At 48.8% G+C, this 27918-nt stretch overlaps 1 protein-coding gene across 11 annotated transcripts in view; it reads right to left on the bottom strand.

The window, feature by feature from the left end:
- The window catches only part of DIP2C (disco interacting protein 2 homolog C), a 416980-nt gene that overhangs the window by 60539 nt on the left and 328523 nt on the right, over positions 1–27918 (bottom strand). For all 11 annotated transcript variants that reach the window (XM_058682051.1, XM_058682054.1, XM_058682050.1 and 8 more), the window contains 10 exons: positions 26596–26804; positions 25628–25742; positions 24941–25142; positions 19405–19514; positions 18090–18170; positions 12606–12729; positions 12038–12159; positions 10843–10954; positions 10646–10755; positions 1931–2061 (listed from right to left, as the gene is read on the bottom strand). In XM_058682051.1, the coding sequence (XP_058538034.1) occupies positions 1931–2061; positions 10646–10755; positions 10843–10954; positions 12038–12159; positions 12606–12729; positions 18090–18170; positions 19405–19514; positions 24941–25142; positions 25628–25742; positions 26596–26804 (1316 nt within the window). The remainder of the gene's footprint in view (positions 1–1930; positions 2062–10645; positions 10756–10842; positions 10955–12037; positions 12160–12605; positions 12730–18089; positions 18171–19404; positions 19515–24940; positions 25143–25627; positions 25743–26595; positions 26805–27918) is intronic.

The following is a 27918-nucleotide window of genomic DNA, read 5'->3' as shown; positions in this document are numbered from 1 at the left end:
CAATGGAGCTTTTAATCTGTTCATCTGTTTGTCTGAATAGTGAAATAATTTCCCGTTTTATTCAAAGCGTTATCACCTATCATAATCTTTACCTTGATGCTGAAATTCCCCCAATTTGGCCAATGGGAGCCCCTCTGAAGGACATGTCACCGCCCTACTGTGAGCACTTTCTTGCACAAAATGACATCCAGGTTCATCTTGTTCATTTCCTGAAGGAACGTGAGCCCATCTGAGAGGAAACCGTGTGTGCAGGATTTATGGGTGTTGGGCATCCTCATCACCACTGGGGGTGGGGTGGGGGGGATGCTCCCAGGTCTGGTCTTTAAGCAACTCTGATGGGATCTGTTTCTATAGAGGACCTCAGAAGGAAGAAGTCTGTAGCTATGGTATACTGATTTCTAGTGTTGCAGGGGCAATCGACAGAACATTGTGATTCTGTGACTGCTGAGTGAATTTGCAGGAGATGTGTTCATTAGGTAAAGGTTCCTTATAACTCCTTTTAAGAGCCCCCACCATGCCCTCGCTGCTACTAGTGAGCATCCCGTGTTGGTGCATGGGCGTTGGCGAAGCACTCCATTGCTGGCTTCAGCTTTACCGGCACCTTGCCAAGTGACACACAGACAGACACATGGACAGTCTCCTATAAAGTAGGTAGGTCGGGGCGGCTTCCTTCCTAGTTGGCCACGCATGTCTACGGTCGCTGGCACTACTGATGGAATACCACATCCTAAACTATTTCCCGAGAGGAAAAGTTACCCACAAGGCTACTGCATTTTACAGTGAGGCAGAAGTCATTAAGTATTTTAACTCAATTCCATCTGCTCTCTCAAAAAGTTTAATTGTTCTAACTGAAATGTGTTTTTCAAAAATATAGGATTGGGTTTTAATCCAACTTCATATTATTAAATATTATGAATGCATTCGAATAGCTGAGGGGCACACTTAAAGACATTAGAGAATGTCGGCCAGAAAAAAGGAAATCCTAATCACTTTCATACTGTAGCATCTCCGTTTTATACCTACGTTAGCGCATGCTTACAAAAAAACTGTACGCGTACTTGAAGGTTTATGGTGAAAGTGTGCTGTCTGGTGATTGCATTAAAAATTGGAAGGGGGCGTGAAACAAAGCGGGCCAAATGTTGGTCCACAGGGAGCTGGATGGGGGCACTTCACGTACTTAAAGATGTTCAAAGTGCTAACGACAAAACCATAGTACACTACACCAGAAATCAAACTGGAAGACGGTATACCAAAACGCTAATAGTGCCTGTTAACTGGTATCACTGGGCAGCATGATTACTGAGGTCTTTACGTTATTGCATATTTTCTACAGTTTCTTCAGGGAACACATATGCAGTCGGACAAAATGCCAGTGAACTTCCCCAAGTTCATCCTCGCCACAAGCACCTGCGGACCCTGCTCTGGGCTGGACGCTGGGTGGCTGCTGGCTGGGGGGCGGTGACCGCGGCTGGGAGGGGAGGGGAGTGCTCATGGAGGTTGCTCCTGGCCTTCCTGCAGCTCACGTTCCTCCCCCACCCGCGTCAGGGACAAGCCTGAAGGAAGAGAGAGCCTGAGCTCTCACCGGCCGATGTGACACAAACTCCAGGCCGAGGAAAACTGCTGGGAGCCTCGGGCTGGAGTCCTGCGCTTGGAAAACAGGGGGCCCCACCAGAGAGCCTCCCAGAATGTGCCCAGAGTCTGTCATCTCTGCGGGTGTCAGCAAAGTTCACGGAGACCACGGTCTCCAGACGCTGTGGGATGTGGAATCCAAGGAGGGCTGGCGCAGGGACCCGTGCAGGCCCCCTGCAGCCAGCCCCTCTGCAAGTGGAAGTCCTCCCCAGACGTTAGCGTCTACTCTGCAAACGGTCTCAAGGGGGGCGCACGCGACTGATTTCCTTGTCCTTGTAAAGACACTGAGGAGGACACTCACCTGCAGAGGCACCACAGGACAAACCCAAGTCCGCAGTACGGGTCCAAGCAGATGGCCACTTCTCTCGAGGGGTAGAGCTCACACTGCAGCTTGATGGAGCGGCAGAAGGCACTGGTGGCTGCGTGGCACATCTGGAAGACAGCAAGGCCGCCTTCAGTCCACGTGGCCGGCACCCAGTGCCCAAGCTGGAGCGACCCCGTCCCGCACCCCAACAGGAAGTGGGCACGCACAGGGTTCTCCGGCGACCCCACAGCCCAGGGAAGGAGGTGGGGAGACCCTAGACGCTGCGGCTCACGGCCCCTCCCAGGTGTGTGCTCGACACACGCCCATCATGCGGTAGGGCCGGCAGGGCGCGTGGATGAACATCCCATGTCAGTGACAGGAACCAGGCTCAGAGAAGGTAGTTTGCTGAAGGTCACACAGCTTCGGGGCAGAACCAGTGTTAGTCACAGGACGACAGCCAAGCTCCGTCTCCCCGCATCACTGAGGTGACAGTAAGAGGACTCCCACGTGATGGAAGTTATTGCCAAACAGCATAAAATATATCTCATAAAATCAGTTTTCTCACAGAAGCTTTCTAGCCAATCAAGCCTAAGAGGAAAAGGAAAATTTTCCCAAGTTTGTGGTTTGAAAAACATCTGGAGTTAACATGAAGTGAACGTCCCATGCAGCTGAACCGTGTGGGGGGCTGGAGCAAGCACCCTAATACTCAGGGCGACCCGCCCAAATGCCTGGGGGAAGCACCCGTGAGTCGCGCTGGCAACAGAGGCGAGAAGCCAGGGCCAGGGCCACTTCTGTGGTAAGCGTGGGAGCCCTGCTAGAAGCTGTGGGTGGAGGGAGGTTTCGCGATGGATCCGCCGCACAATCCACACAAGGTAATGCAGAAGTACTCGAGAAGTGAGCACATACAGCTCATTTTCACTTGCTGTTAAGGCCACGATATTTGCTTAAAGAAGAAACAAGGCTGGGTTTCTGAAACATGCCTTCAACCTCTGCCCGCCCACTAGATCAGGAGTGAGCAAAATCCTAGCTACCGAAATAAGGCACGTTCCCAGATTCGCCACTAAAACAAACCTTGCCTGAACCCCTACTCTGTGCAGGCGTTATTTATAGCTTGAGAACAGTTCAGCTCAGCAAATACTAATACGTTAATGGAGTACATGCTATGTCTCAGGCATTGTATTAGGTGCTCAGAATATAAAGAAGAATAAAACACAGCCTCTGTCTGACCTCAGGAGTTTGGGTCCAGTGGAAAATTGAGAGAGAACTCCAGTAACTGCAGGGCCTGTGAACGCATTCACAATGGGTGCAGAGAGCATAAGGAGGGCAGAGAAGGGGCTCTCATATCACCCTGGGGGACCCCAGTGTGCTCTGGGTCTTGAGGCTGAGTAAGCACAAGCAGAACTCATCAGAGTGACAGGAGCACAGACAGATGAAGAAAAACACAACCAGGAAAGCTAAAGGACTCGTCTCCAAGCACCAGTCCTGGACCTGCCAACATCACAGCCCAACAGCCCACGCTGGAAGAAAAACTCCCAATTCTTAGGAAGTCAGACTTGTACCTGGATAAGTCGTTTTGAAAAGCCCCAGACAACAAGCTCTAATGCCCTACTCTGAAACAGATGGTGAGAGTAGACACAGTGGGAGGAAGCAGGGATGAGGGCAACTATATGTATTTCCGGGATGTGCCTCAGCTCTTCTCTTGGGTGGGTTTACCTCCCAGAGCAGTTTTGCTTTAGCTGACGTTAAAGTAAGTGTCCACTCCCTGGGCACACGGCAGCTGTACATTCGGTGGAAGGGAGAGCCACCACCATTATGACAGGGTCCTGTGGGCAAGTCCAGAGGGCCACTGATCTGAAGGGAAGGGTCCTCCACACGACTTCCCCATTGAAGTGAAAACGTTTCTCCAGGGTCCATCAGAAATCTTCAGAGTTCAAATTAAACTTTTAAATGGTTAGTGTTTTAAAACTTAAATTGAACACATAAACATATACTCATGGGCCTTCTACTAAATCAGACATTAAATAGTGCCCGTTAGGGGGAAAACAGATTACTGGCTAAGACTCTCTCAGCGTTCATTCTATATTTGAATACTTAATGACATTTGGACCAAAAGCTGAAACTGAATCAAAATTTCTGAGAAACATGAGGACATGTGCAACCAAAGAGGTAGAAGAGAATTCAATGAGAAGACCATGACCAGATGATTTCAGTTGTTTACGCCTCTCAGTATTTAAGGCAAATGGGTTTTCATTAAATGACATCACAACATATTTTACCTCAGGTACTCATCAAACAAACAATCAGAAGTTTAATAAAAACTTACGAAGATTTCAGAGAAAAGTCTAATTATTTATCCCTCTGGGATTACTAGGGTTTACATTTTTTTTTTTTAATTTTTTTTTCAACGTTTTTTATTTATTTTTGGGACAGAGAGAGACAGAGCATGAACGGGGGAGGGGCAGAGAGAGAGGGAGACACAGAATTGGAAACAGGCTCCAGGCTCCGAGCCATCAGCCCAGAGCCTGACGCGGGGCTCGAACTCACGGACCGCGAGATCGTGACCTGGCTGAAGTCGGACGCTTAACCGACTGCGCCACCCAGGCGCCCCTAGGGTTTACATTTCTATTAAGTGGAATTACCAAGAGTCACGTCACTTCATCTGTTTCACGTGTAAGTATCTTTATCAAATCAAGATGTAACATTATAGCCTCCACTTCTGTAGACCATGAAAATGCTACGATCACAAGTGTGTGTTTCTGTTTGGCTATGACAGGAGGCAGCTCAAAGCCACTCACCCTGGTATGAAAAGAAATCTGAACTCCAAAAAGCTTTTGAAGAATTATTTTATTTGATATTACACTTTATTTGGTGTGTCACCTCAGATTCTACTGAAAAGCAGAGGAGAGGATTCTGGGAAGACTGTCTCCATAGCAACCAGACAACAACTGTGTCAGAAAATGATGAGACTCTTTGGAGTTCTGGAGTCCATTTAAGTCTTACAACTTCCCGAGGAAAGTTTGGGCAATCAATGGTAATTAATTTTGGAAAAAGTAAGATATTCCCATTTAAAAAAAAAACAGTTGTGGGAGCTCATCACATTTAAGTACTCATTAATGTACTCAATTACACTCAGACCTGCCATGAAAGAAAGGCTCAAGGGACTCCTGCAGATTGAAATAATAAGATATTAGACATATCTCAAAGTCATGTGAATAAATTTAGATCTCAGCAAAAGTAAATACAATTCAATTATAAATACCAGCATAATTGTAGCAATACTTTGTAACTCCACTTTTCATTTTTTACATGATTTAAGACACTAATATGGTAAAAAAAAATAATCATTAGCTGAAAAAATGATTGTTATTGTAACTTTGGGTTTAAATTCCACTTTTTTCCCTATATAACTTGAGACTTAAGAAATGCATTTAAAAGACTTGCTACTACATATTTTGGGCCATGCAGTATATAAAGATATAACTTTGTGACATCAGCAACTGAGAAAGGCGGGCACGGAGCAGTTTTGTGTGTTCCTGAAATGAAGCGAGTATAATCTAAACTGGAGTACTGCAACTGTAGGGTGTTCAACTCAACCCCCACTGTCACCTGAGTGACACAAGCTGTAGAATATATACAAAAAGAATTCAAATGTCTCGCTACAAAAAAAAAAAAATCAACTAAGCACAAAACAAGACAGTAATGCAGGAAATGAGTAACAGAAAAGTTATTTTTTAACTTCTTTTTAATGTTTATTTATTTTTGAGAGAGAGACAGAGAGAGAGAGAGTGTGTGAGAGTGAGTGCGAGCTGGCAAGGGGCAGAGAGAGAGGACACAGAATCCAAAACAGGCTCCAGGCTCTGAGCTGTCAGCACAGAGCCCGATGTGGGGCTTGAACCCACAAACCATGAGATCATGACCTGAGCCAAAGCCAGCCACTTAACTGATTGAGCCAACCCAGGTGCCCTGCAAAAGCAGTTTGACTGCAGAAATTTACATGAAAACTTAGGCTAAAAAACAAAACAGATCTCACATCAACCTAACTTTACAACGTAAGGAATGACAGAAAGAACAGACTAAACCCCAAGTCAGAAAAAGGAAGTAATAAAGATTAGAGCATAAATAAACAGAGGGTAGAGGAAGAGTTGACTTAATGAAAGCAAAAGATGGTTCCTCAAAAAGATCGACAAAACAGACAAACCTCTAGTTAGATGGACTAAGAAAAAAGGAAGGAAAATTCAAAATACTAAAATCAGAAATGAAAGTGAGGACATTATGGATTCTACAGAAACAAAAATAATTAGAAGAAAGTACTATGAACAGTCGTACACCAACAAACTGCACAACCTATATGAAATGAAGAAATTCCGTTTCATGGAAATTGAAACACAAATTATCAAGAAGAAAGACAAAACTGGGGTGCCTGGGTAGCTTAGTCGGTTAAGCGTCAGACTTTGGCTCAGGTCATGATCTCAGGTTTGTGGTTTCAAGCCCCACACTGGGCTCTGCGCTGATGGCTCAGAGCCTGGAGCCTGCTTCAGATTCTGTGTCTCCCTCTCTCTCTGCCCCTCTCCTGCTCGTGCTGTCTCTCTCAAAAATAAATAAAGTTTAAAAAAATTTAAAAAAAAGGAACACAAAGCCTACCAAGACTAAATCATAAAGCATAAAAAATCTGAATAGACCAAAAGCAGTAAAGCAAGATCAAATCAGTAAAGAAGATTTTCCAGCAAAGAAAAGCCCTGTACCTGATGACTTCATTGCTAAAATCTACCAAACATTTAAAGATGAACTAATACTGGTCCTTCTCAAACGTTTCCAAAAAATTAAAGAGAAAGGAACACTATTTTTTTAAGTTTACTTACTTATTTTTTTTTTCAACGTTTTTTATTTATTTTTGGGACAGAGAGAGACAGAGCATGAACGGGGGAGGGGCAGAGAGAGAGGGAGACACAGAATCGGAAACAGGCTCCAGGCTCCGAGCCATCGGCCCAGAGCCTGACGCAGGGCTCGAACTCACGGACCGCGAGATCGTGACCTGGCTGAAGTCGGACGCTTAACCGACTGCGCCACCCAGGCGCCCCAACTTACTTATTTTTAAGATAGAGACAATGTGCACACAAACAAGGGAGGAAAAGAAAGAGGGGCTGATGTGGGGCTTGAACCCATGAACCATGAGATCATGACCTGAGCTGAAGTCCGACGCTTATCCGATAGAGCTGCCCAGGTGCCCCCGAGAAGGGAACACTTCTTTTTCAACTTTTTTTTTTTTTTTTTTTTTTTTTTTTTTTTTATTTATTTTTGGGACAGAGAGAGACATAGCATGAACGGGGGAGGGGCAGAGAGAGAGGGAGACACAGAACCGGAAACAGGCTCCAGGCTCCGAGCCATCAGCCCAGAGCCCGACGCGGGGCTCGAACTCACGGACCGCGAGATCGTGACCCGGCCGAAGTCGGACGCTCAACCGACTGCGCCACCCAGGCGCCCCAACTTCTTAACTCATTCTATGAGATTAGTAAAACTCTGATACCAAAGCCAGACAAAACACTATAAAAACAGAAAACTACAGACCAGTATCTCTGTGGAACACTGATGCCAAAATCCTCAACAAAGCACTTACCCAATTCGGTAGCACATTAAAAAGCTTATACATCAGTGGGATTTACTTCTGTAAGGGATTGTAGGCTCTACAAATGAAAACTCAATCAATGGGGGCACCTCACTGACTCAGTCAGAGGAGCATGTGACTCTTGATTTTGGGGCCATAAAGTTAAATCCCACAGTGGGTATAGAGATTACTTAAAAATAAAATCTTAAAAAAAATCAATGTAATATATCATATTCAAAGAACGAGGGGGAAAAAACACATGATATCTCAATTGATGCAAAAAAAATCTGACAAAATTCAACATCTTTTTATGGTAAAAGCACTCAATAAACTAGGAGTAGAAAAAAAGGGCTTCAACAGAATAAAAGCCATATATAAAGAACACAGTAAACATACTCAGCCATGAAAGACTCAACACTTTACCTCTATGATCAGCAATAAGGCAAGGATGCCTGTTTTCGCTCTTTCTATGCATAGTACTAGAAGTTCTAGCCCAAGCCATTAGGTAAGAAAAATAAATAAAAGGCATTCAGATTAGAAAAGCAGAAATAAAATGATCTCTTCATGGATTAAATGAACTTGTATGTAGAAAACACTAAATATCGTACACAAAAAATTGTTATAAATTGTAAATTCACTAAAGTAGCAAGATAAAAAGTCAACATGCAGAAATCATTTGCATTTCTATACATTAAGTGAAAAATCTGAAGAGGAAATTAAAACAATTCCATTTACGATAGCATCAAAGAATAAAATGTTGAGGAATTAGCCAAGGAGGTGAAAGACTTGTACAATTAAGAGTATAAAATATTGCTAAAAAACAAAGACACACATAAATGGAAACACACACCATATTCACAGATGTCAATACTACCCAAAACAATACAGACTCAGTGCAATCTTTATTAAAATCTCAATGACTTTTTTGTGTAAGTAGAAAATGCATAGAATTCATACAGAATCTCAAAGAAATCTGAATGGCCAAAACAATCTTGAAAATAAACACAGAGGACTCCCCCATCCTGATTTAAAAACTTAATACAAATATACAGTAGTCAAAGCAGTGCAGTACTGGCATAAAAACAGACATACAGATCAACAGAACAGAGAGCCTAGAAATAAACCCTTGCATATATTGGCCAACGGATTTTTGACCAGAGTGCCAAGACTATTCAGTTGGGGAAACAACAGTCTTTTCAACAAAGTGCTAAGAAAATTGCATCTCCAAATGCAAAAGAATGAGGTTGGACCCTTACCTCACACCACACAGAAAAGTTAGCTCAAATTGGATCAAAGACAGAAATGTAAGACCTAAGACAATAAAACTCTTGGAACAAAACAAAGGACAAAGGCTTCATGACACTGGATTTGGCAATGATTTCTTGGATGTGACCAAAGGCACAGGCCAAAAATGACACAGAATTGGACTGTATGAAAATTTAAAGATTTTGTGCATCAAAAGACACCATCCACAGAGTAAGAAGGCAATCCAAAGAAGAGGAGAAAATTAATATACAGAATATACCAAGAACCTATAAAACTCAACAACAAAAAACCAAGCCATTTGATTCAAAGGACATGAATAGACATGTCTCCAAAGAAGACTTACAAACAGCCAATAACTGCGTGAAAAAAATGCTTAACATCACTAATCATTAGGAACAACAGTGGGCAACAGTATGGCAACTCCCTCCCAGGTTAAAGACGGAAACTACCGCCCGACCCCAAAATTCCACTTCTCCGTATATACCCAGAAGACCTGAAGAGATGTTCGTATGTCTGTGTTCACAGCAGCAATGCTTGCAAGAGCTAAAACTTGGAGACAACCCTAGTTCGTTGAGGGATCGACGGACAGGTTAAATGTGGTACACACATTCAACAGAATATTAACTCAGCCTCAGAAAGAAATTCTGATGCCCTCGGCAACATGAATGAACCTCCAGGACATTACGGTGAGTGAAATGAGCCAGTCACAAGAGGACAGTGCACATGACTCCACTTCTACGGGGTCCCCAGAGCCATCAAAATCACAGAGATGGGGGTGGGGGTGAGAGGGGATGGGGAGTTATTAATAGGTAGTGAGCTTTAGTTTTAGAAGATAAGATGAGTCATGGGGATGGATGGCAGGGAGGGACGGCTGCATGGCAGTGTAGGAATATTCAACGCCACTGAACCACACACTTGGGTACGTTACTGTGGTAAACTTATGTCATGTATGTACAACCACAATAAAAAAAATTGGGAAAAGGGTAGAGAAAGAGAACTCAATGCAGTAAATAACACAAACTGAGTGGTCAGACCCCCAAAGGTGGGCAAAGGACTTCCTGAGGCTACTGAGGATGTACCAGTACCTTGGCAAGGACACTGCCAGAGCTGTGAGGGTCCTCATGAGGTGACGTGCATAGCAAATGAACCCATGAACAACACGGGTCTGTGTGCCCCAGCCCACTTACAGACTTTTTATAGTGCAGGACTGTAATAGTTTATGTTTTTCCTAATCGATTTTCTTTGGCTTACTACTTTACGTAAGAATGCAGTACATATTTACGCTACATACCACGTACTATGTGTACGTGATACACACGCTTGCATGTAACATGCCTAACATCATATGATATGCTATATAACACACAAGATAGGTTTCAATCGACTGTTTAGGTCACTGGTAAGGTTTCCAGTCAACAGCAGGCTATCAGGAGGAGTCCCAAGTTATACGTGGATTTTCAACTGTGCAGGGGGTTGGTGCTCCTAACCCCCCGAGTTGCTCAGGGGTCCACCCTAGTTCCATGCTTTAATAGGAACACGGGTCACAGCATGAGCTGTCCTCCAGCACACAGTAACAGAACCCACAGTAAAAAAGCAAGAAATCCCAGTGCACACAGTTTCACAACAGAACACTGGGATTCGAAAGCCAGCAAGGAAGAAACACGTGCAGTGTTTTATTAGGGGCTGGTGAGGCTGTGTTTACACACACACACACAGATAGTTGGGACATTTGGAAAGAGTCGGCTGACCTAGGTAACCGTGGAAGTGACCGTGCATCTTAAGGCCTCAGTGAAGCACAAGCACACACCCCTCACGTGTGCCACCGTGCAGACCGTGTCACTAACCTTCACTCCAGCCAGCATCCCCGTTGTGGACACACTGAAGTCAAGATAAGCTAGCGTGTCTGGGTTGGAAGGTTTGTAGATCTGGGCAGGCCGTTTCTTTGGCAAATCGTCTGGAGCAAAACAAAGCCATTAGCATGTCTGAGCCAACGGCAAAGCAGACAAGCAGGTACAGGTGTCTGGCTGGTCTGAGGACTGACCTGTGTCCAGTATGGGGGGCCACGCCCTGACGTCTACGGCCGCAGCTGCCTCCCGGGACCGCAACAACTTACAGATCAGCTGTGTCGTCATCAAGCAGGCAGAGCGACTCACCTGAGGTGAGAGAACAAGTTGTGGAGGAAGGAGGTGAGCGGTCGCGCACGGCCAGCTGCTCACCACACACCCCGAGGCCAGCGGCTTTCACAGCGGGCCAGGCTGCCTCCCATGGAGCCAGCATGACGGCCAGGATGTGACCGCGGACCCAGAGCTCAGACACTGAGGCCCCTGGAAACTCCTGGAGCCGAGGAGTAGCCACGGTTATGAGCGTGCTCAGAAAGGAGTGTCCCAACCAACCACTCTGTCAGCTCTGATCTACAAAAACCGCCATGTGTCTCCACAGACACGGCCACGACTTTCTAAACAGAGAAGTGGCCTGGACAGTACTCCCACACACCCACAAAAAGAATTCGCGTGTGCTATCCCCAAACTAAGCTGTCCCTCGTGGTTTCTCCTCCAAGGAGAAAACCTTTTTCTAATCCTCTTCAACTTCCCCAAGCATAAGAAAAGTTAAAATACATCTGCGCTTTCAAAAAGGAATGGGACACTTCTAAATCTTCAGCAGAGAACTTCAGAAAAATATAGGACTTCTTCATCAGTTTGGTGCAAAACACTCCCACTGTCTTTACAGACGCCCGTGAGAGGGGTCACTTTCTTGAGGGCCCTGCGACTCTAATGCAGGAGGGAAGCCAGCCCAGCCCCTAATGCCACAAGTGAGCGAAATCATGAGATCCCATTTCCAGAACTAGACGGTAGAGGCCGCATCCTCCCCACCAGCCCCAGAGCTAGCCCTGCCTTGGTTCTGCCATCTGGAAGACCTACGCTTGGACCAGGGCACAGGTGGGAGGAAGGGCCCTGGGGGAGGAGGGGGGAGGGGGAGAACTAGAACCCTGGGAGGAGAACCCCGGGGGGAGCAGGAGGAGGCTAAGCAGGAGAGCCCCGGGGGTGGGGGGGGGGAGGAGTAGAGCCCCAGGGGAAAGGAGGAGGAGAGCCCTAGGGAAGAGGAGAAGAGCCCCGGTGGGGGGAGCAGGAGAACCCCAGGGGGAAGGAGGAGAGCCCAGGGAGTGGGTGGAGGAGGAGGAAAAGAACCCCAGTGGGGCGGGGAGTCGGGGGAGCCCCAGTGCTTCCAGGTGTGGTTACCTCCACGATCATCTTCACGGTGGGCAGCGTGGTGGCGATGTTCTGCGGGTGCGGGGGGCGGACGGTTATGGGCACGCAGCCCGCATACAGGCAGCCGTAAAAAGCTGCAATCAGGTCTATTCCTAGACAGGAGGAATGCATAAGTGCTCAGGTGACAGCCCCCGGTACAGAGGTGCCAGCCTGGGGCTGCGACAGGAACGGACTCTTGTCTGTGCTGTCAATTCCCGCCGCCTGTCCTTTCGGCACGAGATGCCCAAGCGGCCCAGGTGGCTGATTTCTGTCATTTCTCTAAGGAATTACTCACACCTCTATCGTCACCAGTTTACTGAAGGATTTAATTATTGTTGCTTAAATGAACTAGCTCAGACATCGAACAAAACAAATTTGGACACAAATGTCTTTGCGAACTTTCGCCCCATGTATGACCTCAGGAGGCACCCAGCATGCAGCACCGCCCTGCAAGAGGCGGCAACTAGACCTAGGGAGCCACACAGAGCACGATGCCAGCTGTCAGCTAGGGCGTGGGCGACAAGGTACCCCGCACGCGGCTGGGGAACTGCCTTCTCACCTGGTGGGTAGACGAGAGCCACGTGGTCCCCGTCCTGCAGGTGCCCTCTCTCCAGTAGCATCACGGCGATCTTCTCGGCGCGCTTATGCAGCTGCACACATGTCAGTGAGCTTGCTATGGCACCCTGAGGGTTGCAAGAATGAGCAGGTGGGATTTTTTTAACATAACAGCTTTACTGAGATGTACTGCAGGTACCAGCCAGGCACCTTATTTCAAATGCACACTTCAACGGGCACTAGTGTGTCCCCAGAACTGTGCGGCCATCCACGATCGGTTTTGGCACGCTTTGGTCATCCCCCAAAGACCCCTATCAGTGGTCCCTTCCCTCTCCTTCCCACTGGCCAAGAAGGGCAGCACCAAAGAGACATCTAGATGTACTTCTGTCAACAAAAGATGTTTTCAAGAATAATTCTTTGACTTAAAGAATAGTTAAACTTACCAAAAAAAAAAAAAAAAAAAAGTCAACCTGGTAATTCTGGGACTTTGGTATAATTGCCAAGGGCAGGAAGAGTCAGTGGTGACCCAGCAGGAAAAATAAAACAACTTGAACACGTTTTTAAGAAACACCACGTTAAAAGTCGAGGTCAAAAAAACAAATGAACAAAGCAACAAACCAAAAAACCAGTAAAGTGAAAAACGAACTCATCAAATTCATTTTATGTAGAACATTACACACACAGAAACAAGTGGAAAACACATTTGGATTAAAAAATACCTTAAAAGCACTGTTGTTGCAACTTCTTACTAATCTCCAATTATTTCAAAGTAAACAGTTGAGGAAAATAAATAAAATCTAAACCCTGGTCTTCATGATGAAACCCTATATTAAAGCAATTGACAGGGTGAAGGGCAGGCCGCCCTCTGTGTCTAGGGCCAGGAAGACTCCACGCCACAGAATTTGCGACGACACCGTTTGCTCCCACAGATAGAGCGAGCCAGCAGCAGCAGGAGGAACAGCAAGACACGGGTGATTTTCGGGGACTCTGCGGGTGCGGTAGGCGTCCTGGACCCAAAGGTCATGTGTGGAGAGAAAAGTCCAAAGGGAAGGGCAGTGAGCAGTGCTAGTGTAGAAGGGGGTCACACTGCGTGGACAGAAGTGACCAGGCCCTTGGGGTCCCTTAAAAACAGGCAGTGGTGGCCTAGCGACTGGAGGTGCTGGGAAAACACGTTAGAATTCCTGTCAAAGTGGCCTGTTTGTTGGAAACACCTGCTCTGGGTGGGGTGTGTGGGACCACCTTTTATGATCAGGATTACAAACACCGGTGCTTGATGCTTGCCAAAATCATCCACAAGATAACTGGTTGTTGTGTGGAGGTCCAGGAAGCAACTCATTCCCCTTCATGACCTGACCCACAAGCAGCGCTTGGGACTGCAAGGGCTCCTGCCCTTTCCCACCGGCTGGGACTGGTTTCTGTGGGGACAGGTCAGTGACGATTCTCTGAATCGAGCCTTCTCATTGCACATTTTCCTTGTCTTCCTTCCGAGGAAGGTTAAAAAATGAGAAAATGGAGGCACGCGTAAGGTGAGAGAGCCACGGCGGAACGTGGCAAAGCTGGGTAACCAGACAGACCCGGGAGGCTGAGGTGCAAGATGCGGCCCAATCGTGAGAGCTCGGTGCCCCCAAAACCAGGCACTCCCAAGCACCCACTCCTAGAGACCACACCTGTCCAAAGGAACTGAAATGAACACACTCACTGAGCCAAGTGTCCTCTGAACATTTCAAAGTGAGATGGTACAGCTGATGGGGAGGCCCAGGACCACCTTGATCCCCAGACTGGCGGTGGGGGAAGCCCATCCTGCCGGCCGAGACACTCACGCACCAGCTGTCCTGGAGGACAGCCAGCACTACCTTCCTGGCCGTCAGACAGGCACAGCCACGATGCCGGTGGGTGGCGGTGTGCCACGGTGGGCAGTGCCAGCACAGAGGGCTCATCTGTACGTTACCACTGAGCTCGGCCCTCCTTTCTGTCCCCACCCTCTGGCCGCTGGTACGGTCTGCTTGTCTTAAGTAGCAAATATTCCCGCTCTGGGCTGTTCAGATTCTGGAGCTGACCTCCTGAGTTTCGGAGATCCGATGCCAATCCCCTATCAATGATCAACTTTTCCATCACGAGACAAAACCTAAGAGATTGCCAGGTATCAGTGGTTCAGAACCATTAGCCTAAGCATATCTGAAAAGATGTTTTGGCCCTAGTCTGTGAAAATTCCCACTGACATACTTAAAAAAGGTGAAATTTAATTGGCATGCTGTCCTTCAGCCCTACTGATCTCTGAAACAGCTTTCACAACACCGTCTGCAGTTCTTTGGGTTTACGGCGGTGAACAGACAAGCCCCCGCCACAGGTGGTAACCATGGGCGGGGGGCGTCCAGTTCCAGAGTCAGCGATAGGGAGCCTGGAGATCCACACTGTCCTCAAGCCCCCAGAAGGTGCCACGCTGGAACCAGGAGCGCTGGTTCCCAGGCAGTCCAGAGCCTCTCTCAACCCCCCCTCCCCTACATGCAGGGTTGAATATGTCCATACCCCACCTTTCACGAGCCCACAAGGGCACAGGCCACACCCAGCCCCAGATTCCCTGTGGGAGCTTCAGCACAACCCCCACCTCTGGGGAAATGGCCCTGGTGCCGGCTCTGCAGAACAGGAGCCGTCACTGGTGAGCAGTCCAAGAAGTGGCAGCCCAGTAGCCCTGGTCAACGGCTGCCTGGCTACCCCATCCCCAGCCACAGGAAAGGGTGACGTTTCCAGAGAAAGAAAGTTCTAGTGAAACCACCTCACTGGAGAAATCAGGGCTGACTTTTCCAAAAATAAGTTTTGGGTGCAATCATGACAGAATCCAACCCCTGTTCTAAAGTCTGCAGATTCCAGTGTTAGGGACTGTGAATTTTGGCACCACTTTAAAGTTTTGTATTAGGTTAAATAACAAATGAAAAAAATACTAAGGAATTAAGAAAAAGCCAAATGTGATTTATATTTGAAAATTTGAAGGAACTGTCATAAGCAAACAAACAAAAAGTTACAAAGAGTTGGCTGATGTTTGTTAAAAGGAGTAACAGATGGTATTTTGTATGGAAACAAGCTCCAAAATGTAAGTTTTCCATGATTTGCAATGAATTATGTCCCCATGTCCTACTATAAATCTGACATAACAGCTTGTGCTCTATCGACAGCTCTGGCCTTGGTGAAGAGCATACGAGTGGACACTGTTTGCAACAAGAAAGCTGCTCTCGCAGGTGCCAAATGGTTCACCGGCTTCTACGAGCCTTGTCAAGTCGCCAAATTCACAATCCACAGAATGTGCCACGCAGGATGGAGGCGAGCCTGAAAACGTGGTGAGCCACATGCTGGGAAGACAACGGTGTGGATACACGGAGTTAAGTTAGACATCATCAGCATTTAACCTCACCGGTTTCCATCTTTTTAAAATACTGCTTTTAGAAAACGTGAAACGGCGTGTGTGGCTTGCACTATACTTCCACGGTATAGTGCGGCACCAGCAGGGCGACTGATGTGGAAATTACAAATCACCACCATAAACATGGTGATTACGACCTTCGGCCACGGCTGAGCGTTTGTTGTAAGTTCTACGTGGGGCCGGGGGTGGGGGGCAGGTCCGACCCTTAGACTGGCTCAGGAGACAGCTGCCTGCACGTCCAGAGCCATGTCCAAAGGAAAGCCACCAGTGAGCCACCTCTCTCTGTTGACCCAAAGTGGATTCACTCATGGCTCTGATCTCCTCCCCACCCTGTCCACTTTTCTGTTTCTAACAAAGCCCTTTTTCGAGTGACTCATTTTCCCAAACGATCCAGGGTCTAGCTACAGCAGATGACCATGACCATGGGGTCAGGGATGGGAGCGCCATCACCCAGACCAGATCAGCTGACGAGGAGCCCAGTGTCCCGGTGTCACCCCAGTCGACCATCTGAGGGCTCTGCCCCCATGCTGCCACTCCTGTCATTCTATGTGGTTAGAACAGCTCTGTCTTCCTCCCCTGCGGGGGTGGGGCATCTGTGAACATGCCCGGATCATCTCTGAGTCTGCGTGTGTGTTGCAGGGTGGTCTCCTCCTCCTTAGGCTGCCTATTTGTGCCTCCAAGGGGTCCAGGCAGATTCCCACCCCCACTGCAAACGGGAGAGACCATGGGGGCCACACTGGGGAGGGTCAAAAAGGTGACGTGGACCTGTCCCTTACTTTTGCGCAGCTTAGCGCTTACGGAGGACACACCATACCCAGCGTGTCGGCACTGCTGCAGCAGCTGGGGAAACTGTAGCTGAAGGGACCTGAGAGGTCCTTCCCGGGACAGGTGACAGTCATCACTCTGGAGGGCCACTGAGAGACCACGGGGGAGGAACAGTCCCCAGGACAAATGAATGCTATGCGTAGAGGGTGGAGAAAGCACAAAAGATTAAGGAGAAATCAGGATGGCATCACAGAGCCGAAGACTGTCCGCTGGGCAACACTGTCAGGAAAGCTGAGGGAGGAGCCGATGGAGGAAAGAGAGGAGAAAAGCAGGGTGGACATGTTTCAGGGCCTTGGGTAACTGAACAGACCCTCAGGAGCCCAGGCACTATGCTTCCTACTGCAGCACACCTGGGAGTGCAGAAGAGTCAATCCAGGGAATGGGGTCCACTAGGCCCTAACAGAGGTCAGGGAAGCAGGAGCACTTTCTAAGACTCTTCCCGGGGGACAGTCTTGAACAGACACAAGAATAAATGACCCACCGGGTCAACTCAGCCCACATGGCAACTCAAGGTCATCAGAGCATCCGTGGTCATTTCCAGGAGCCACATCACATGGACGCTGGCCTGATAACTGGGTATCCAAATGAGAAACCCAGTTACGTGATTGGCATTGCCTTTTACTGGTCTCTGATCTATTACTTTAAATGGCAAGAGGTACCTCTGCACATTAAGATTTTGGTATTTTACAACTCTGAATAGCCATAATTTCTGACAACTGTATATACCCATACTTGTCAAGAGACCTATTTCTATTTCTCAGACTTTATTTCCACGGCAGAAAAATAAAAGTTAAGTATATTAAGGCTTTCACATCTAATTTTACTGTTAATGCTACTTGCTAGTATATATAAGGTCTTATTCTTAAGTCCTCCTATGAAACAATACTGGAAGAGCTTGCTTTTCCAATGTGAGATGCCAACACAAACCTTAATTACACTTGGAAAATAGAAAAGACTTTCGTTCCCAAGGACTGAAGTCTATAATGAAAGCACAACTTCTTACTTACAGGAGAGTAGTTCACTAATAAAAGACAAAAACGTGCCACAGATCTGACCCATTCCCTGTATTTTGGGGGGGAAATAATGCAAAAAAGATACTGCTGAAACGATCCATAAATATCTCAGTCAAAATAGCCACAAATAAATAACATGAAGGACATCACATAAGACTGAAGTCAAAGGGTTACGGCGGGAAGAAGACAAAGCCACAGGACAGCGATCGGCAAATTTGAGTTCAGCGTGCCTCACCCTACAGTTGAGCAGCGTGTACAGGACGTGGTCGGGGGTGGTCTGTGCCCTCCACTGCAGGACCTCCGACAGAAACAGGAACTGGAACAAAGCACAGCCGTTAGGCCCAGGCCATCCCGGCGCCCCGCGTTCAGATTTAAACTCACACCTCTAGATCAGGCTAGCTTCGGTGCTTTCAGGTGACTTAAAGCATCGCTTTTCCATGGCGGAAGGAGGGCCTCCCTGTCACAATTAGAAGAAGAATCCAGCACTTAGAGGGTTTTTCCTGCGTGACCTGGATTTCCATGTCTGGCTGGGATTCGCAAGTCACAGGGGCCGGCGCCGCGCCTGTTCAGAGACGTCTCCCCACAACCTGCCGAAGGCTGGGAGGCGCATTCCCGGAATGCAAGGGGCAGCCAGCACAGAAAATCCCTTCCGGCCTCCCAGAAGACGGTGATTTCTGGGGGCTGTGATGGCAAGATCAGACCTATGCTGCTTTTGAACTGGGCTCTCTCACACGTGTTGTTTCCAAATGGTCATTCCCTGAGGTCTCCCAACAGCACTGCAAATCACACAGATCACGTGTACTCTACCGAGTCAGTGTGGAGAGGGAAGGTCAGCCCCACCTCAGGTCTAATCACAGGAAACACCTGGGTAGATCCCTTAATCCACTTTTTTAATAGAAATGTACTGTGAGGTCTGAACATGGTAACCAAGTGCTTTAAATAAACGTATTTCTATTTGTTACCAAACTGACAATATTTTAAACGGTTGACTTTGTCATGTTTCCTGGTAGCTCATACAGACAGGGGTCACCTTTTGGTGAATCATCAGAGTCCTCAAGTCTGCATGGTGATAATGGGGACTGCAGTACGCATGACAAAATGTGACATGTATGCTGGGTGTGGCCCCAGATTTCTCCTCTAGCCCCCGAGGTCACGTTAAGGACGCCAGTTTGCCAACCCGGGTTTCGCACTTCTGTTCTCTTGAATTCCACCAGTTAAAGGGCCGAAGCCTTTTGCCGTGAGGCCGTCTGGGTGTCACGCCAGGGCTGGCAGGCTCATCAGGAACGAGCGCCCCAGGATGCCAGGACAGAGTGGGCCTCGGGCCTCAGCTCGTGCGCCCGTGTCTCCTCCCACCCCCTTGACCCTCTGCAGTGTCCCGCAACACGGCACCCCCACCACGCACGTCTTTGTGGTGAGACCGTACGGACGTGCGTGCAGGACCGAGAGGGCAGGACGCCCAAGTTCAGGGGCGGGCGCTGAGCTGGCCGGCAGTGTCGTCTGGAGCAGTGTGCCGGCACAGGGCTCGGAGAGGAACCCCGTCCACCTCTCACCTTGCGGGCCTGATCATTGTCCTCTATCTGGCCCAGGTCTCTGCCGCTGGCCTGCGCAATCCTCTTCCCAGACACCAGGTTCCCCACCATCACAGAGGCAGGGCCAATTTCTGGAAAGAATGTGAGGAAACAAGTCAACTTAAAACATGACCGCCCACCTCGGCAAAGAGCTGGCTCCGGGGAAACCCTCTGAAAGGCTGAGCTCTGAGAAAATCTTATCAGAACAGGGCTTCCAATGCGTCCCAACAATGAGAATGATGGCAGACACGAGCGAGTCTCGATTACAGGGTAAAACAACGTTTTCACCAGATCCCGGTGGCATCTCCCAAACCCGCTGCTGTTACTCTAATGCCAGTTGGTGGGATGCTGCGATCTATCCACTTGGATGATTGTGAGAAATAATGCTGAAGATGAGGCAGTAAACCATGACGTGTCTCACTGCTAAGCAGTCAGGACTCTGGGATCACCTGTGTGGTGTTCCCCAGTGTCCCTGCTTGTCACTGAGCGACCACTGACATAAACTATTGCACGTTTTTTATAAATACCTTTATAATGCAGGGGGTAACGCCGCACGGGCACAGTCCCCTATCTCACTGACGGAACAGCTCTGGGCTCTCGCCGGCCCCGCAGAGATACGGGAGACCAAGCCCAGAGGCTCCTGTCGAGCCAAAGTTCCTCTTACACCACCATCACAGACTCAGTTACCAGCACTCCTTTTACTGTTTATGAAACATTTCACAAGAAAAAAAAAAACAGATGCAATCTAGTCTGACAGCTTTCTCTTCTGTTTCAATGAAAGAAACAAGTTTCCTAAAAAACTGCAGAAACTCTTTTGCAATGTCTAGCTGCAGGAAATCCTGGGCACCCCCCAGGTTTCTCAAAACACAATCATTCACTTTGTTTTGATCACACACACGTATGCACGTCTACCAGGGAAGGGTCAGCTGTGAGTGTGTGTGTGACACAGATGGCGGCAAGGAGTCAGGCAGGGAGCTTAAAGAAGGGAGTGGAAATAACAAAGACGTCAGCCATGTGTGTTTCACCTTTGCCAAAGGCCACCTTACAAGCTTCTGAATCAGGGCATATGTTGCCTTCTGTTATTGCACGTGGAGAGCCGTGTGTCAGCAGGTAAGAAAGCCTTAGGTTCAGGTTCAGGGGTAGAGGCCAGCAGCTGCCGGGATGATGACCCCCAGGCACCCTGGGAAGATGGGCAGGGCACGGGCTGATGCCTCCAGGTGACATTCTTCTCTGCAGACACATGCCCATCCAGAGTTGGGCTGCCGTAAAGCATTCAACGTTTTGGGAGAAGGCAGGCACTTCCAGCAGGGCTGAAATCGGGAAAATAGCCCATGACACAGATTTCTGGGCCCCTGCTCACTGGCTTCATCGTAGGCAATTTGTAGGCGCCGTGACACTGTTTCTGTGGAATCACAGAATACACCTTCCATGCTCTCCTACAGCAGGTCTGAATGGTCAGGTGTGGCAGATTGGGACTGCCTGCATTTTTCTCAGCTGGTAATAAAGACACTGCAACAGAGGAGCAGTCTTTCCATATTTAACAAGATGAAAAGACAAGGCAGCGTGGCGTATGGGGAAGTGAATGTGGCTGCTGCGTGGATGGTGCACAGGCTCAACCCGGAGTCCAGCCGACTGGCCCTCCGCTTCCTGACTTGGCGTCTGTGGCATTCTCCTTGGTGCCGCCGGTGGGCAGGAAGGCTCTTCTGAGAAGCCCATTTGGCCTAAACTGGCTTGAAGTCTTCTCCGTAATTTTTTAAGAATTCAAACTAGGGTGGGAGAAGCACTATTCTGAGGTGCTGGCAGCTTGTCCCTCCTTCCCCAGCGCTGGTCTCTACTGGATGTGAAGCTCAGACCTCACATATTTCTCCCCCGAGGTAGACTTAAGAATTATTTTTTTCCAAATGGTGCTGGGAGACAGGTGCTTTCCTGTGGCATTTATTTGCAAAATCTGTCCCCCTCCCAAGAACCAAGGGTCTCCCCCCGCCTTGCCAAATGAGGTGGCTGTGGTGCAAGACATCCTCACAGACTTCACCGCCTCATGATTTGAAAACATAAGGTTGAAGAGCGCCTGGGTGGCTCAGTCAACTGAGCGTCTGACTCTTAATTTCAGCTCAGATCATGATCCCAGGGTCATGGGTTCAAGCCCCATATCAGGCTCTGCGCTGAGTGTGAAGCCTGCTTGGGATTCATTCATTCTCTCTCTCTCTCTCTCTCTCTCTCTCTCTCCCTCCCTCCTTCCCCTGCTCCTACAGTTTCTCTGTAAAATAAAGTAAAACATTAAAAAAAAAAAGAAAATATAAGGTTGAGATGGACCCAAAAATAGGTACTGAAGTTCACATTTGCGTTCTCTCCCTCCCCTCCCACTTACAGATGCAGAAATGGGCAGGTCGGGAGTTTTATATCAGAGTTGTCCTCTTCCTATTACTACCCGACTGTGTCATGCAGGGGACACAGCACATATTGTGTCCTCTGGGTGCAGAACCCGCCAGCCCGGCTGCACTCCTCCCCTTCTCCCCAGCAGGTGCAGTGCTGTCTGCGGCTGCTCCCCCTGCTGCCCTCTGGCTGCTCAGATACACTGTGTCCCAGGGACTGTCAACACTGGGAGCTGTATTTCAAGTTGTTAAATACTGTTGGTACCCCAACTGATGGGTTAAAGGGCTTTTTTTTTTTTAATTTTTTTAACGTTTTATTTATTTTTGAGACAGGGAGAGACAGAGCATGAACAGGGGAGAGTCAGACAGAGAGAGACACAGAATCTGAAACAGGCTCCAGGCTCTGAGCTGTCAGCACAGAGCCCGACGCAGGGCCCGAACTCACGGACCGAGAGATCATGACCTGAGCCGAAGTCGGCCGCTTAACCGACTGAGCTACCCAGGCGCCCCAAAAGGGCTTTTAACATTTTGTGCTCCATTAAGATACTCTCACACACACGTTGTTAGCTCAGTAAATATGAATTCATCTGCTAAAAGAGGCAACTAGATCATCTACAAACTAAGTTTTAGGAGCTTTGTTTCAAGCATCTAGTAACACCCTCATGGAAAAATGGCCTCACTAAATGCTTTGGCCACAACAAGTACTTGTTCACAGTCTGTGTCTATTCCAAAGGAGACTTAAAACTCACCACATCCAACCCCCTCATTACATTTATGGAAACTGAGGCTTCAGGGAAATGTCACCTGTCTGAGGTACGTTATAGGTCATTAGCTGAGGTAGGGAAGTGAACCAGCACCTCATGCTGTCATTAATATTTGTTAAAAACAGCTTTTATTCAGGGGCACCTGGGTGCCTCTGTCAGTTAAGCCTCCAACTCTTGATTTCGGCTCAGGTCATGATCCCAAACTCATGGGATTGAGCACTGTGTCGGGCTCTGTGCTGACAGTGCAGAGCCTACTTGAGATTCTCTATTTCCCCCTCTCTCTCTGCCCCTGCCCTGTGCACTCTCACTCTCTCTCTCAAAAACAAATAAGTAAACAAACATTAAAAAATAAAAAAAAATTATTTCCTTACAATAATCAATCACATAAAGCTTCATTCACCATGCTGCAGCCGTGATATCTAAACTGCCCCAACCTCCCAGCTCATCCTTTCTTCCCAGAGGAAGAAGGCTGTCCTCAGGTGCCCCGACACTGCTCTCGAGCAAAGCACCTTGGCCTTTTCAGTCAGGATTTGCCTTGACATCCGACAGGTGCACTGAGCCCCGTAGTTCTGGAAGCATATCAGGCCTTTGCAAATGACCCCCACCGTGAGTATCTGTCCTGAATTCTGCTGTGAACTTCTCTGCACCTGGGACCACTGGTGGCCAGGCCCCCAGTGGAGGTGTCTGATGGTGAACGGAGGTGGGCAGGAGACAGGGAGAAGTCAGTCACTGCCGAATGTGTGCAAGGACACACTAAGGAGCCTGACACCATGATCGATTCCATTCACAGACACCAACACACCCACATGGAGCCACTGCTCTGACCTTCCCACGGCTGTTTATGCCCTGAGACAATAGGAGATAAAGAGGTGATTTTTCATCGTTTTGATATGCCCACAGAAAGGCAATGCTTCGTGTTCTGGGGGGCTCGTCGCTTGCAGCCAGTGTGCCCGCGAAATGTAAAGAAATGGATACTTCGTCAGTGGTAACTTTATGTTTTGCTATTGCAGTTGTATAAGCCAAGGACTGAGAGGAAAAAGAAACAAAGGGAGGTATCAGGGGATCTAGAACCTAGAATGTGAGAAAACAACAAACAGCATAGAAATCCGAAGAAAACCAAAAAGCAGAGATAACTGCAAAGCCAAGGTGCCCAGAAAGCAGACAATGACTCCATACTTTCCAAGAGAACCCACGCAGAGGAGAGAACCGCAAGGCTACAACGTGTATGTCCTCACAAACACATGTGCATCGTGGGAGGGGGTAAGGACAAGGGATACAGGCTCGAGACCTGGACTCAAGTCTGTCTGCATGCGTGGGGCAACCCTTTCTTCCTGCAGCATCCGCGTCCTCCCCTCACCCTACTGAGGACCACCCACCCACCCTCTCATCCGATCTCACTTACGGGGCGTCGGCCTCAGTCCCTACATTTACCACCAGGTGGGCTATGCCCAGAGGTGACCCAACGGTATCTGGCTGACTCGTCGTCGGCTCTGCCCTGCAGCCACGCTGTACTGGGTGGAACAAACAGTCAATGGGTCTGGGTCTGCCTCTGTCACTCTCTGGCCCCATCAACCCCCTGCCTCTCTGTGACCCATTCTCCTCATTTGTGAAACAGGGACAGAAGAGTGCCTACCACGCAAGCCTCCACGAGAAGAGACACGTTAATTAGTACAACATGCTGAAACAGTGGCCGTGGGGCCAGCACAGCCCGAGTGTGTGACCCCACCGCCTGCCCCTCCCTGCTTGGACGCCCTGGGACCTCCTGTCACTGCACCAGCAGAAAACCTGGGCCCTCACCTCCCACGGTCTGGAGATAAATTTTCTCCCACTGATGACTATGCAGCCTGAAAGAACATAACTGATTAGTTGCTAGGCATCCAAGTCAGATAAAGGGTAAGAACATGTTCCCCAAACCCCCAAGCGCTAGACACACGTTCACTCTTACAACGTCACAAATGAATTTCTAGACTTCCGCACAGGCTTCAAGAGTTTCCCACATTTATTAGGCTTTGACACCTAAATAACCCATGAGACAGGTAAGGAAGCATTATTCTCATCTGAAGGAAACCGTGACTGAGAGCTTCCATGCCTGGTAAAATGCCACCCGGCCAGACCGAGGGTCAACTACTCCACTGGGATCTACACAGGGCTCCTTCCCAACATGCCCCCAGGTGCTGGGCTCCCAGCCAACCATGCTGTCCCAGGAGAGCCCCTCATCCACCATCCAGTGGGGCAGGTTTATGCCCTGGGAGTGTGGAGACCAGGACAGGAGTGGGGTTAAGAACACCTACAGGCATGGGGCCTGGTCCACAGGGCACCAACAGCACCTGGTTCCAGAGAGCCACCCAGATTCCACACAACTCTCCAGGCCATGGGACATACCTGGCTGCTTCTGTCGAGGTTTAGGCAAGTTTGTGACACAGGTATGGGGACACATCAGGACGTTGCAGGGGTGGAGTGAGCCCTCCAGGAAGAGCTGCTTCGTTTCTGACAAGTGGATCCCACCGAGTGGGGTTTTGGGGAGGGTGTTTGCTGGAACCAAGGCCAGGCAATAAACCCCAACTTGATGTATGCTGTCAATTGCCTGGGAAGTCACGAGGGAGGAAGTGGGTTAGAACAGGTGCCACAGACACGAAGCAAATGTTCAGACGGTGCAAAGTCCCGTCTGTAACATGAGCAAGCACACGCCATCCGAGTGGGGTGAAGATGCCAAGAGAAGGGGTGTCTCTCCAAATCCAGCCAAACTGGCTAATTTTATGTGGGATTTGTGGAATACCACATGCACTAAGAAGGGAAATTTTGAGGAAAAAAATACACTCTTGAGATCAGAACAAAAACTATTACTTGTGACATCCCCAAGTGAATGGTGGGAGCCAGTTTTGCAGACCCGTGACCCCTAATCTTGGTCTGTTTAGTTATTTTCCAAGAATGAAATACACATTTCCCGGTCGATGCAATTTCTGATCCAATGGGGCAACGGTCGGGGAGCACGGGAGCACCGTTGGTGGGGGTTAAGGGAAGCCGGCGTGGAAGCAGGTGAGGGGCCCCGGGGCGGGAGCAGAGCTATACCTGCAGCACCCTGCTCATCCACTGGAAGCTGTCCTCCTCCGTGGAGTCTGGCCTCTGCTCGGCCACAATCACTATCCTCTCGTCGTGCAGGACAGTTACGGAAAACACAGCTATCCTGCGAGGACAGAAAGGAGCAGGTGCGGTGAGCACGTGCTGTAGATGCCGCCCAAAGCACTGTTCATTCCGCTACTGATGGCAGAGCCCAGGAGAGCACAGCGCCAGCCTCTGCTCCAGCAAACCTGTGAGCGGACAGGCCCCACTTCTCAGGGCAGACGGAAGGTGCTGGGCTGTGGACGTCAGAACCGCGCACAATCCACATCTTGGGTTGCACCTGTGAAGTAAGTCTCCACATCAAGGGAAACTCTGGGATGAACGAGTTTCTGCCTCTCTCTCGGGAAGCACAGCACCACGTGACTCGGACCCCCAGAGTCCCCCCTATCACACAGAGGCTGCCCTGTCTCAGTGAGTTAAACGGGGCAATGCCACATCCACGTGTCTGTCACTTCCACTCTCACTGGCCTGCCGGGCAGCAGTAAGGCTCTACAGGAGTTCATGACTTCCTTCACAAGAGCCAAAACCCGGGGAGCCGCCACCGTGAATTAGTATTTACTGTGCCCAGATCATCAGGGAGAAGAGGCCACAGGACTCCATTCTCCCACACAACTGTTGCTCGACTATTACCTTGGGGTCTTTGGAGATGATCTGCTCCAACATGAATTTTTGGCTGTTCCTTTTGTGTATTTCTTTAAAACACAAGTTTTTCAAACAGATATTATTTGACTCAGAGGAGAAGTGACGAAAATTATGTATGGAGCTCAGGAAATTTCTATCAAACTGGGCATTCAGAACTAAACAGAACGTCAGAGGTCACTCACTCCCACAACTAAGGAATTTGTGCAATTTTATATGACCAATGTTGTCTGCAGACAACCCAGGGCTGAATTCCCAGAGGGCACACGCACACCCACCTTCCTCTGTAGACGAATTTCATGGGCTCCACGGCCAGCGCTGTGGCGACGATGTCGTCCGCATTGTGTCTGCGCCCGCTGACCACCATGAGCCCGTCCATCTTGCCCACCACGAAGACGAGCCCCCCGGGGCCGACGAAGCCCAGCAGGCCTGTCCTTACGAAGGGGTACTCGCTGACAGGGGCCCCCGAGCTCGTCACAGGGAACACCTGCAGACACACGAGCAGTGAGTGCCCAGGGGTGCCCACCACCACACTCCTCCCTGGAGCCCATTGGAGAAGCCCCCCCACCCCCCAATGCTCATCCCCCACGGTCCACATGCAAGGCTGTCCACCAGTTTCCTTCCACAGCATCCACACCTAAGAATCGATACCGAGATCATGATGATAATCTAATAAATGCTAATTAATTATTCTGCTTTAAATCCACAGTGTAAATGTGATGAATGGAAAACCAAAAATGTACATAAGTTGTAAGATGATCCCTATTCATTAATGTTTCCTTATGAGGACTACACCAAAAAGGGAAAATACAAACGTGGCAAATCACAGTGTTCTAAGCCTGCACCTGTTTCCTCAGACCCTGCAGGTAAGTCACAGGAAAAAGGAGAGGGGTTTTCTACAGACTCCGGCTAGCTGGGCTTCAGGGACATTTTAGAACCTGGAAGCCACATTCAACAAAGCACCTCATCGCATCATGCTCTAAGAAATGAACCCCTAAGCAACCCGCATTTTCTTCTGCTTTTCTTAAACGTTAATTTATTTTTGAGAGAGAGAGACAGAGACAGAGCGTGAGCAGAGGAGGAACACAGAGAGAGGGAGACACAGAATCTGAAGCAGGTTCCAGGTTCTGAGCTGTCAGCACAGAGCCCCACGCAGGGCTTGAACTCACGGATGATGAGATCATGACCCGAGCTGAAGTCAGAGATGCTCAACCAACTGAGCCACCCAGGCGCCCCAGCAACCCACATTTTCTCGTGCACAATTTATTCGAAAGTGTGCTCCTCACAAGGTTAAGTATCACGTGGTCAAATGATAGCAATTCTGGGAAACTGAGGTGCGGCACAGAGTTTACCACTTAACCGCCAACAAGGCCAGTGTGCGTGTACGTACGCACTGAGTGCACTAACAGCAAGCCACCCACGCGTGCAAGTAAGAAACAAGTATGTGTGGACACCTAACACACACACACAGCATATGCCACACGTGTGTGCATACACACCCGCTCATGCTGTGGAGACAGTTACGTCATGTGTGCATTTGCTCACACCTGGCCAAGTCTGGCTTCAGTGGGCGGGCCGGGCCACAAGGGAGGGGCAGGTCT

The sequence above is a fragment of the Neofelis nebulosa genome, chromosome 8 (genome assembly GCF_028018385.1).
Source record: "Neofelis nebulosa isolate mNeoNeb1 chromosome 8, mNeoNeb1.pri, whole genome shotgun sequence".
Taxonomy (NCBI): Eukaryota; Metazoa; Chordata; class Mammalia; order Carnivora; family Felidae; genus Neofelis; species Neofelis nebulosa.
Note: the sequence above shows the minus strand (reverse complement) of the source record. Positions and strands in the feature narration are given on the sequence as shown.